Genomic DNA, 13,553 nt, shown 5'->3' on the forward strand with positions numbered 1-13,553 from the left:
CTTTGTTTCTGTACTTTTAATATGTTTACTCATTTATCATGGTTGGTGCATTATAGCCTAGGCTGCTGTTGTGCCACTTAACCCAAAATCAAATCAAATCTTCTTCCACTCAACCATCCCTTTATTCATAGCAGTAACTTCCCCTTAATGGCCCACTGCTCTATTTATAGCATGTAAACATATCAAACGCTTTCCTGAAGTCAAAGTACATGATGTCAAAATTATTTTTTGCATCCAGTTCCTTTGTTACTGTATCATAGTATTCAATCAGATTTGTCAGACAAGATTGCCTCTTACCAAATCAATGCTGTGACTGCAGTACAACTGCATTCCTGTCTAGATGGTCCTGCATTACTTTTTTAACCAGTGACTCCAATATTTTTCCTGGACGGAAATTAAGCTAACAGGTCTGTAATTACTTGTGTCATCCTTAGATCCCCTTTGTGAATTAGGGAATTTTATTTCATTCACTTTTTTCTTTCTTTTTTTTTTGCAAATTTCAAAGTATACAAAATACTAAGAAGAAACAAATGTGTTTTAACAGGTATGTGGGCATTTTCTGTGCCTGTTAATGAACACAGCATATGCTTTGGTCAGCCACACTACAGCAGAGGCAAAACTAACTTATCTGTAGTCTGACCTCAAAGTGCTAGTCATGTTATTTCTATCTTTAGCTTTTATTTTATCTTTTATTGGGTCACTGCCAGTGTCAGTTACCTACCGAGAGCAGCACCGACTGTTTACCACTTTCTCCAGTTTTTCTTTTACCTTCTCGAGCAAACTTTTTACTAGATGAAACTTCATTTTTAGTATGATTTATCTTCTTGTCAATTATTTTGGAATAGTAAGTCACATTTCTATAAAAACATGTCACACTTGGCATTTTTGTATTATCTAGTTTTTTTTTTGTTTTTTTTTTTTTCAATTCTCTGCTAAGCTGACAAAAATATGATTCAGGCTTAAGTCTTTTATTAAAGGTTTAATGCAAATTATTTATTATTGGGGTGTATGCATTATCATTGGAGTGTATTCTATGTTCATCTGTTTAATTTAATGTTATATAATTTTCTATAAATTGTCTAGTTTACTGGTTGATTTGGTAGTTGTTGGCGCATCGGCTTCTGTGGCCATATTGCACCTCCCAAGGTTTTTGCAGTACTTTGATCCAAGCCCGAGGCGGGAATCGAACCCGCGACCTTTGGGTTGCCGGGCAGGTACTTTACCCACTCGGCTAGCCCGGTCGGCCTAGTTTACTGATTCCCATTTTAGATATATTTTTCACTGAGAGGGCAATGTCTAGGGATGATTGCTGAAAAATTTCTTCCATGCTTTCTTTTGTCTTCAGTCTGCAATGGGTAAGTACTTTGTTTAACAGTGGTCTGTACAGCACAGGATTACAGCCTTTCAAATTTCAAACATTTGATAGGTTTAGCAGTTATAGAAATGTCATCACCCTTGGTTTTTTCAGACACCAATATCTTGTGGCTTCTGACAAGATGAGGCAGAGTTGGATGAAATCCTACTTTCTTCCACTATATATTTTTAATTGATTTCCATAATTTAACTCTTGGCATTTTGGTTCACAAATTTAGTTCCTTGAAAGCATGCAATGCAAAGGAGATCATCTCGGCTAGCTTGGTGTACTTTTGTAATTCCAAAAATAATTTCTTTCAATGTCAGTACAGCATAATGTTATGCAAGTAGATTTGTATTTCCTGCTATTTTATTACCTTCACTTACAAATTTTTAAATAAGTGCAGTCATCTAATTGATTTAAAAATTTAACCTGACATACATAAACTTGACACGATTCCAGAAACCACGTAATACTCATGCACAGTAAAATGTGAAAAACTGATTTCATAATCATGTGAGCCAGCGATGCTGTCTGCATCGTTGAGGATCTCCTACTCTTTCCCCACTATTGTCACTCACTACACTACAAAGCACCAATAAGGCTTTAAAAAGATTTCTGGATTCTAGACCTTAACTCTATTAATGTTGAGCCTCATGCTGCAGATATGGGGAGCTTCAGGCCAGCAGAAGCACTGCTGGTCAGGTTACTCACAGCATCCAGGATGCCAGCTTCAAAACTATATAGGCATGAGCTATACTCCGCAGTCATCTCTTCCACTACCCCTAATACTTCGCATAAAACAAAATTAATATTTATAACTAAGTCCCCTTGCCTTGTGATTTGCTTAAAAGTTATTATGAAAATTTTAAGATGTTTCCTTTTCAATATATATTCAGCAGCTTTACTTAAAAAAATAATGGTTAGGATAATCTTACATGGTGACATCACCAATACATTTATGATAAGAGACCTCTAATTTTCTCTAACATGACAACACAAAAAAGTAAGATTGGAAAAAAAAAAAAAAAAAGAAAGAAAGTACAGAAAAAAAATAAGAAATTACCCCATCTCCTGAGTCTTCACAAATAGAACAGGTTTTGCAGTCTATACATTGCCAAGGTGACATCCTTGAACGTGCTGCAAGTTCTGTGCTGTAATCCATACAGCTTGGATGAGCTATTATTGAGAAATTAAAAAAAAAAAAAAATTATAATGGACTGTTATTGCAAAAATGAAAATTCAGATTAGTAACTATATAAACAATCATATCACATGTTGCACACAATATACAAGATAAAAACTGTTCAATGCTTTTGCCAAATTTTAAGTAAATTCATATCCCTCAGATCAAATGAATTTAATACACTGTCTTGCACAAGATTAAAATTAAAGGGGTAATAATAATTTTTAAACAACCTTCTCAAAAATATTCTATAATACTCTGTCAACATAAAAAGGGAATTTATGCTATTATGTTACAGATATGGCAAGAAAAGGAGACAAAATACAAACACTACTGAGCTCTCAAGGAGCAATGTTGCATTCAATCAACAAATGCATTACTAAAGGTCAATGTGTAAATTACTCAAAAGTACTAAATTTGATTCGCTATCAGAATTTTTCTATTTGTATAAATCAGCAGGTAGTCATCTGAACAATCCTGAATGGCAGCCTGATCACAATGTCCACTAACAACATTTCATAAAACATCTACTGTAACCATCAGCAGTAAGAATTGTTTTTTCTCTGCAGAGTAAAATTCAGAAGTCTCTCAGTTGATAATTTTCAGCCCACAGAGATCATGCATAAGACTTATGGAATTGCTTTATTATGCTGTTATATACCAGGACTATCTCCTCCTCTGCCTCTGGGTAACTATCAAAAATTTGAAAGTTCTGTGTCAGAAAAAGATACCGAATGTTTAAACAAAGGAGAAATGTTTTTTCAAAAGATAAGCTTTCTACTGTACTACCTAACAAAAACTTCAAATTTAATTACTAACATATTCTAATACATAAGTATATGATATGTGTAATTTAATAAAAAAAAAATTAAAACAACACAAAACAAGTTGCATGTGTACCATAGTTTTTCTTAACATAATATTCCATTATATTTAAATTCACTATCAGTACGATTCTGTAAACTACAAAAATAAAATATTTTACTCATAAAAGCACAACAGGGATTCTCAACATTATGGTTATTTTTGGTCCATTTTCAGAAGCTTATAAAAACAGTCACACTAGTAGATTTTTTTCCCTGAATAAATGGGAAAACATCTTTAACCCTCCAGTGGATCCACTGTAGTATTCTAACAACTAAAAATAAAAAATATAAAAATTAAAATATCTATTACAATTACCTTCATGCGAATTTTTGTATCCCTCCCGTATGATTTTCAGTTTCAATCTGCATCACTGTTATTTTTTTTAACTGGAGAAGTATAGCCATAAGAAATACTTTATGGCACCATAATTGTATAAAAATTGCACTGCACACTTGAACTTATTTTAATCTTTTAGAATTATGGTTTCAGCTTTGATTTTGCTACCTTTGTGGCCTCAAGTGGCCACAAAGGTAGCACAAAATGGTGGCTTCTAATCTTCACATCACATGCAAATGTGATGTGAAGATTAGAAGAATGGTTAATGATCAGCACCAAGCAGTGCTCCTTTGGGATGACCTGATAGGCTTCAAGGATGGTCAGAAAAGTGGCAATGTTTTAATCCAGAAAAATGCAAGGTCAAACTTGTAGAATAGAAATACTAAAATAACTTATACAACTGGTGGCACTGAATTAAAAATACTAGAAGAATAAAGGAGTTTGGGAGTTACTATACGGTTAGGCACTAAGTTCTCCGAGAAGCAGAGATAGGTGGCAAGGAAAGCCCGTGGTTTGCTGTTAAGCATCTGCTTGTAGAGGGAGGTCACAATCCTTGTGTATAAAGCAACTGCAACACTGCACTTGGAATACAGTATCCAAGTGGAAATTGTACCTAAAAAAAAAAGGACATAGAGCTGCTTGAAGGAGAACAAAGATAGGCAACCCACTTGACGAGATCTGCAAAAAGTCACCTATATGAGAAAATACTTAAATTACGTGGGCTATAGAGCTTGGCAACGACACCTTAGAAGGGAGAACCTCAGTTAGATCTACAAGGCTCTGAGAGGGGATAGTAAAATGAATGGAGGAGAAATTTTCACTGTTATAAATGGTCCCAGAACTAGGGGCCAATATATTCAAATTATGAGGAAAGATTTAGACTGGATTGTAGCAATTTTCCTTTTGGCCAGTGAGTTGCCAATTACTGAAATAAGTTACCCCTGGAGTAGTTGATGCTAACAGCTTGAGGAAATTCAAATATCAGCTGGATGGAACCCACACGAGGATGGAAACACATAGGCTATTTACTTTCTTTTTATATATATTTTTCATTTTTAGTATTATTTTTTATTTTTATATTACTTATTTGGCCAGTGCAGCAAAAATCTGAGACATCCTTGCACTATGTAGCTAATACTAATATTGCACTGAAATATACCCCTATGATAAAACGGCCAAACAAAACTGTTCTGGGGCTCTATGTTAAATTATGTAAATGACTGTTTTATTCAACTTCCATGTCTCCTTTTATCTTCCACTTCTATATAATGTTCCATACAGTCATCAATGGTATCTTTAAACTCTCTCAAACATGTCTAACATTAAGTCCTACAATGTGGCACACAACTATTTGTCTGCATTCTAACTTTCTGAGCTCTAAATCATGTGGCACTTCACTTGAAACTAAACAGGATGCACTATGCAATTCAATTTATACCATGCACTATTAAAACATCCTTTATATCATTAGCATAGTTGACATTTTACATATAAAATTATCATATGGGCCAATCTTCTTCTTCTTTAATGCTGCCGAATGGCGTTTGCGACTTCGTTTTGATATTGTTCTCTGTCTAGCGCTGCGTGTAGAATTTGTGCTGTTGTCATGTGAAGCCAGGTGTTGATGTTATCTAGCCATGCCATTTTCGGTCTGCCTGGGCGTTTCTTGCCTTCGATCTTTCCCTCCAGGATGAGTGGTAGTAGGTGATATTTTTGTTGGTTCCTAGCGATGTGACCTAGGTATTTGCATTTCCTGCTGATGATGGTTTTGAGCAGGTCCCGTTCCGTGTGCATGTCCTGCAGGACCTGTGCGTTGGTTATCTTGGCTGTCCACGGAATTTTCAGCATTCTTCGGTAGAGCCACATTTCGAAGGCCTGGAGCTTTTTTGTAGTGGCTGATGTTAGAGTCCAGGTTTCTACACCGTAGAGCAGTATTGGACAGATGTAGCATTTCAATGTGCGTAATTTGAGCATGATGTTCAAGCTTCTGTCGGTGAGGAGGGTTCTCCATTTGGTGAATGCCTGCCTGGCTTGTTCAATTCTGCTTTTGATTTCGGCCTCATGGTTCAGCTGGTCATCAATGAGCACTCCGAGATACTTGAAGCGGTGTATTTGCTCTAATTTTTCGTTGTTTAGTTTGATCGTGATATTGCTTGCAGTCCTGCTGACCTTCATCACCTTTGTTTTCTTTTTGTTGATTCGTAGCCCCCATTCTTGGCTTTCTATGTCCACTTCGTTCAAGATGGTCTGTAAATCTTGTTCTGAATCCGCTATTAGTGCTGTGTCATCGGCATATCTTAAGTTATTGATGTAGTGTCCGTTAACTTTTATGCCGATGTTCTTGTCAGCCAGTGTTTGGTCGAAGATCATTTCCGAATAGATGTTAAAAAGAATGGGAGATAATGGACAGCCTTGCCGGACGCCTTTTTTTATTGGAATTGGGTCTGTCAGGTCGTTGTCATAGCGAAGCCGGGCTGTTTGATTCCAGTAGAGAGTTGTAATAAAGTTGATATCATTGTTTTCAAGCCTAAGTTTTCTCAGTCGGTCAATTAGGCGGTCGTGCTCTACTGAATCGAAGGCTTTCTCGTAGTCAATAAAACATATATACACGTCTTTTTGATGTTCATAGCACCTTTGTAGCAATATTTGTAAACAGAAAATTGCTTCTCTGGTGCCTAATCCCCTGCAGAATCCGAACTGTGTGTTTCCTAGTGCACTTTCGCACTTGCATCTTATCCTTTGCTGAATCACCTTGAGGAAGACTTTTAGCACCTGGCTCATTAGACTGATCAGCCTGAAGTCTTCGCATTTCCGGCTGGTAGCCTTTTTTGGTAGGGCCACAAAGATGGATTGGAGCCATTCGGATGGAATGTCGTTGTTGTTGTAGATTTGATTGAACCATTTCGTTAGTTGTTGGATGTTGCTGTAGTCTAGTTGTTTCAGCAGTTCCACATGAATCTGATCAGGTCCACAGGCCTTGCCTGGCTTTGTTATTCGGATGGCATGTTCCACTTCAGATGTTAATATGTGGAGATTGTCTTCCTGTGTTTGTTGTTGCATTTCTGCCGGTTTTCTGTTGGTGCCGAACAGATTGTATATATAGCTCTTCCAGGTGTCGAGTTTGGCTTGTTTGCCTAGTATAGGTTGATTGTTGTCCGTATATAAACTTGGGATAGGAGCCGGTTTGTAGATGTTTCCAGCTTCTTTAAGCTTCTTGTGCAGGTTATAGTTGTCATTTTTCTTGATTAGGTCTTCGATTTCTGCACACTGATCTTCCATCCATTTTTCCTTCGCCTTCCGGATTTCCTGTTTGATCTTTTGTTGTATTTCTTTGTACTTTTCCCGGTTGTTGTTGCTTTTGAATATTCTCCGTTCATCCATTAGGTCTAGTATGTGCTGGGTCATCCACCGTTGTTTCTTTTTCGACGCCTGATGTCCTAGCAGGGTTTCTGCTGTTTCATTGATGCACTGTTTGAGTGAACGCCCGAATGCTTGCACGTCTGTTGTTACTGCTTCGATCGATCGGATTGTAGTTTTGAGATGAAGCTGTACTATATGGGCCAATACTTTTAATAATGTAATGTTAATATTTTACAGTATTTCATCCTCATTTATTTGTACTTTTAAAAGACTGCATCTCACAGAATTTCTAAAGTTCAAGAAAAGATAGAAAGACAGCTTCAAGTTCATAAACTAAATTTGGGATTTCAAACATTCTTGTTTGTAAGATTGAACGTTCATAAATTGGGAGGCTGTATAATATCAACTATCACTATAAGATAATTCATTATGTTTAGTAAGACTATAAGAAACACCTTGAATTTAGCAAAATCATTGATGTAATGAATTAAAAATAGGTGAAATCAATGTTCTAGACCAGCATTAATGGGAGGGGAAATTCATAAGGTATTAAGGACCTCTGAGTAATGGGGAGAGAAGATAAGCAATTTCATTCTATTTTTTAGAGCCACAAATGCAGAATTTTGACAAAATGCAATCCTCACACAATTCAAGAATTTTCTCATTGTGTGGATCATGACAGAGCACTTTGTTGGTCGATTCTATTTTGAAGTGATCTTCCAAAGAAGTCAATTAAACTTATTCTGTAAATATATATGAATTGCTTTCAGTCTTAAAGCAATTCAAACTGAAAGCTTTGACTAAATTCATTAATCCAAATCTCCCACAGTGCAAATTCTAAACAACAGTTTTTTATACAGGATACCACTCCCTCACATGTCAAGAGCCATGTTACACAACTGCTTTGATCATATTTCACCAATGAATGGATCATTAATTCTGATTTCCCCAGAGCATGCCACCTCAGTTAACTAATTTAAACTCTTCAGTCATTTTACTTTGGAAATTTCTGAAGAAAGACATTTAACTTGGTAACACTGAATTAAAAAGCCCAGCTGAAAGCAACCTCGCATATCATATTAGCAACATCTCACCCGATGTCTTACAAACTACCATTGAAAGTGAAGTTCAGTATATTGTGGTCCACATAAGACAATATATGTCCGTGTCCACAGTTATCTTAACTGCAACATCAGCTCCATGATGACAAACACTTTCTGTCAATTAGTTTTCTTTTCAAATGTATCATGAAGTCCCTGTAAAATTTTATTACTTTATGCATTCATGTTAGCCTTGATGGAAAAAGAGGGAGAAATATTTGCTCTGGAAGAAAATTTCCTCCTCTCAAATTCAACACTGGAAGAAACTTTATCTCAAACCATTTTATACACAAACATCTTACCCTTGGCATTGCAGTCTTTACACACTAATAAGTCTTCAGGTTCTCCATTGCGATTAGCTTCTGACGTCAGAAGGCAGTAATCACATCGTAGCCCATCCTTTGAATCAGAAGATGGAATACTTGAAGTTTCAAGAAAGTCGGGTCCATGTGTCTTCTTAATTCTCTATAATAATTCAAAATAATAATTTTTTTTTTTTTGTGGCATGAAAATTTAAATATCTGAAAATTTTTACAAACTACCTAAGAATGCTTAATAAAAATGTAAAGGAAAAAATACATGCTTCTTCCTTAAATACTCAGAGTTACTAAAATCCATACATATCATCTTTTACATAACAAATCTAAAAATATTTAAAATCATATTAATACTGCACTGCATGCCCTGTTTTGATTAGTTTATTCTAAAGCAGCGACAATTAAATAAATATAAGCATTAACGTGGGTGAAAATACAAAGCAGTAAAATGTATAGAATAAATCTAAAAATACAATAACAAACACAAGAAGAAACTGAAATTAAGGAACACAAGAAAGAGAAAAAATAATAACGTTCTGTCAAAGTATTATTTTTGTATGTTTTAAAACATACAAAAATAATACTTTGACAGAACGTTATTATTTTTTCTCTTTCTTGCAAAAAAAAAAATTCTCAGCTAGGAGACAAAGTTGTTACTCTGCAATTCAAGACATGTAAACGGATTACATATTTATTCTTTCTTATTATATTATTAAATATAGGCATCAATATTTAATAATAAGAAAGAATAAATATGTAAAAAAAATTCATTCCTTATATAAAAAAGCAAATGCTTGGAAACGGGGATAAGGGAGAACTGCTTGTAAATTTATTCAGCTACGGATTTATATGTTATATAAATATCAATTAATACCATGTTCTGTTCATTGTAAAATTTTTAATGTAAACAGATACCTGTTTATGTTTACATAATGTAACAGACTCTAAATGGTGAATTAAAGTACCATTGCATCTTTTACCAACTTACCAATGAGTGATGTGTATTTGTTTATGTCCAGATTAAAGTTAGAGTGAATAGAGTACAGGAAACAACCTTGAGTTTTTCACATTACTAAATAATGCAAACATTGTGAATTCTGTGATATTACATTACAGCAGAATATGATAGAAGTGGGCTAAAATGCATGCAGTCAGTCTCAGGTTGTGAATTTTATAGAGACATGTTATAACATATTACACTGTAATATAAGGCATTTGATGACTTAACCAGTATTTCAAATTCACCAAATTTGTTTACTGTACTCCTAGCATTAGTATACATGCATTTAGTTTTGCTTTTAGTAACCACAGCACAGCCCATATATTAGCTTATCCCACAAAGATCCCCCAAGGAGGCCTTGTAATCTCAAACACCTCATTTTTCAGGCTGCTGTATATTCCAACAGAAGCAGCAAGAACCACTTTCACCTCTACTTGTGGCTACTGTTAATCTATTAGTTGTATTTCCCCCATGGAGACTAGCCATTTTCTCACCCACCTCAATTGCATTAGCAAATATTCTTGCACCCCTTCTATTTAAGTGTATCCCATCCCTGTAAAAACAGTCCCTCCTGTTAATAAGTCCAGACTGTGTTGAGAAAAACTGTATCCCATTAGCCTTTTACAGTTTCTCCAGGCCAAACTAATTGACAAGGCTCCCAATCATGTAATCCCTCCTATCACATCTGGGAAGAATAGCAGACACTTTCAAATTTAATCACTATTTAATCCTATAATTTAACAGCATTGTTTCAAAAGATTTCCCATTTCAATTTCAGCATGCTAAACAAGATATTTGCATATTAGTTTTTTTGTCACAACAGTAACTTGAAAACATCGATACATGGGCTATTTTTACAGCAAAAAAAAACTATATCCAAATATGTACAAATGCACACTGGTAGTCCATTGGTCACCTATATTAGTAGATAACCTAACATTACCTAAGCTAACCTGCTAATATGGTCAGGTTGGGTTAGTTATCAATGCAAGCACAGATAACAGACACGGATGTTAGGGTATAGGTAAGTGGTGTGCTATGAGTCAGCTGTGTATATTTGTTCTATAAAAATAACTCAAGTGTTGGTGTTTGCAAGATACTATTATGAGTTTAAAATCTGGAAAGCCTGCTAATACATAAGTATCCTAAACATTTTAATAAAATGCAGTATCTTCAAATAGATAATGCATTCCTTTAGTGGGTAGCAAGCTGACTTATTAAATAACAAAAAAAGTTACAATCATTTTTTTTAATTTTTAAAAAATTTTTAAAAACCATAACCAAAAATTTTCTGGAAGCAGTATTTAAAAAAAAAAAAAAAAAAAAAAGTACATTTTCTAAAGGCACCCAAACAATGAATTTTGAAGAAAAAATAAAATAATTACTTGAAGCCAACCATAAGCTGATAAAAGCACCATTTATGGTCCATGTTTACAGAGGTTAATGGGCAAGTCATAACCATGATTATATCTTGCAGGCTCTCCCTCAGCTATATTGATGAATAAATTTGAGATGGCAACATCTGAACAACTAGCTATGTGGAGATGTGATTAGCTATGTAATAATTTTATCCATTTAATGAGCACACAGAAATCTATTTTGGCTTCTTCGAAGCAGATGTTTGTGCTGCTCACATTTTTTAAAATTCCCCTAAGAGGAGGATTTTTTTTAAATACTTTACACATAGGAGTCATAATGTAAAATTAAAATGGCTAGTTTGGCAATTTCCTGAAATCTGCAAATAATTTTTTTTCAGAAACATGAGAAAATTAACAGGTATAAGTACCTAATCATGTATTAATCCATTTTATCTCAGAATTCTGTATGCTAAGGAATGCAGGATGGAGCCCCCAGGTGTAAAAAAAGATATTTGTGCATAAATGAGTAAATATGCTTTTGCATGTGTGCACACATATGCATAGAGATAGAGAGAGAGAGAGAGAGAGAGAGAGAGAGAAGAATCAGAGCAGTTTAAAAATGTCAGGTTGTTAACAATATAATTACTGAAAGAGAAGCTCTCTGTTATCTGAAGAGAGACTTGGAAAGAAATATTAGTCATATTTGAGAGAAGTATTATGAATTAACAAAGTTAGCAATTTTGTAGTCTCTCATGTTAATGAAGACAGAGAGTGGTTATCAATGGGCACTGTGCTTCATGGACTAATGTTATCAGTGGCATTCCCCAGGGTTCAGTTAGTTGTTTTCAATATTTATTAATGATATTGATGAAGGTAACCAGGCTTAATGTCAAAGTTTGAAGATAAAAAGTTGGCAGGGTGGTTAATGACAGTATGCTACTACAACAAGGTTCAGAAAAATTAGGTCGAGAGGCTGAGAAATGGCAGTTGAAGTTTAACACAGATAAACATGAAGTACTGCATATGGGTAGCAGTGATCCCAGAGTAACTTATCAATTGTGTGGAACTACAATCGGGGTAATAGAAAATAAAAAAATCTATGGATAATTGTGCAGTCGGATATGAAATTCTCTGAGCTGTGCGACAGTACAGCTCATTCTTGATTATAGTATGTAAAGGGATGATAGAGACTAAATTCTAGGAAACATTTATTGTGCAATTTGTTTGCTTTATAGAAATCACTGCTCATGCAGATGATGGTTATTTGTTTCATATTTTAATTGAAGCTTTAAAAATGGACGGGCTAACCTTTACAACTGAGCATCTAGCTATTTACCACTGAATTTACATGTTTTCCTCAGTTTTTTTTTTTTTTTTTTTAATTCAACATTATTTGTCTGCTTTCCTTGCTGGTACAATAATCTGTCTTTTTATGTGTGCTCAACATGATATCAATAAATTTCATTAATGACAGCATTTATTATTATTTTTAATAGCATGCAAAAAAAACCGAAAAATTAAGGTTACTACCAAAATTAAAGCAAATGAACTGGTGAGGTGGATTTCTGCACCCCCCCCCCCCTTTCGTTTTTGGTTGATGCTGTATAAGCTTGTTTCCCTGCAACATTTTCCACTACTGATACTAAAATATTAAACACATCCTGCCTAAAAAAAAAAAAAAAAAAAAAGGGGGGGGGGATCCTGCGTATAAGCATATAATGCTCTTTGGGGCCAGTCCAACTGAGTGCTATAACAGAAGTTTAATGTACTTTGTTAGTGTCTTAAGGAAAAATAGACTGGATGTGGGGATTGGGTGGAGGGGTGGGGTGAGGGGTTTGCTAGAGCTGAAGGTATGTAACTTACAGATTTTATTACATTATTGTTGAATTTATTTGTGTTTTCCTGATTTCTCTAGTTATCCAAATATAATCAGTAATGATAACATTAACAGTAATCTATGCTGTATCCTGTAGTATGGCAGTGGTTAGAATTCAGATTTTTCATTTCTTTCAAACTGTGCATTTTTAGGTATTTAATTATTGTCATCAGGATTCCACAATAAGACTGGAACAGGAATATACAATGAAAAATTTCTTTAACTGAGGGCTTACTAAGGCCCTTAAGTGAACCTAGTAACAGATTCAAATAAAAATGCATAAAAACATCTTTTTTTTGGAAGTGAGGAGGGAAACTCTTTCTTTCCACTGTAATCCTAACAGCATTACACATTTCCTACAGAGGAGCATGAAACAGGGTGCAACCTTCTATGTTGAATAATAATGCAGTTTCTTAACCTATTAACACTAGCATGAAGCCTCATGGGAGTGTGGAAACATTTCATTTCAATTTAATACAACCAAATTCTGATAACAGAAACCAAAGAATAAAACTTTTTGCCAAAGGTAATATGAGTTATAGGGGTTATAATTTGGTGAATACAAGTTTTAGAACACAAATGACCTTAAAATAAAAAAAATAAAAAAAGTGAGAGAGAGAGAGAGAGAGAGATGCCAAGTTAAATTTATCACTGCCAATGTTCATTTTCTTCAAAAAGAAAATTATTAATAAATTTTGACAGATTAACATTCCCATTATGTTTAACAAGTTTTTGTAAGATCTGGCGATGTTACCAACAGTAAATTCTAAGTGGGAAGCATTCAAGTAATTAATCGTGG

General features: G+C 34.7%; 1 protein-coding gene across 4 annotated transcripts in view; it reads right to left on the reverse strand.

Annotated features, from left to right (window-relative positions):
- Nucleotides 1–13,553, reverse strand: part of LOC150086098 (histone acetyltransferase KAT6A-like) — a 171,358-nt gene that overhangs the window by 58,562 nt on the left and 99,243 nt on the right. For all 4 annotated transcript variants that reach the window (XM_090373705.1, XM_090373704.1, XM_090373706.1 and 1 more), the window contains exons 2-3: nucleotides 8,506–8,668; nucleotides 2,421–2,533 (exon numbers count right to left, since the gene is read on the reverse strand). In XM_090373705.1, the coding sequence (XP_090229831.1) occupies nucleotides 2,421–2,533; nucleotides 8,506–8,668 (276 nt within the window). The remainder of the gene's footprint in view (nucleotides 1–2,420; nucleotides 2,534–8,505; nucleotides 8,669–13,553) is intronic.

The sequence above is a fragment of the Mastigoproctus giganteus genome, chromosome 5, assembly GCF_048544385.1.
Source record: "Mastigoproctus giganteus isolate SK-2022 chromosome 5, ASM4854438v1, whole genome shotgun sequence".
In the NCBI taxonomy this organism is placed as follows: Eukaryota; Metazoa; Arthropoda; class Arachnida; order Uropygi; family Thelyphonidae; genus Mastigoproctus; species Mastigoproctus giganteus.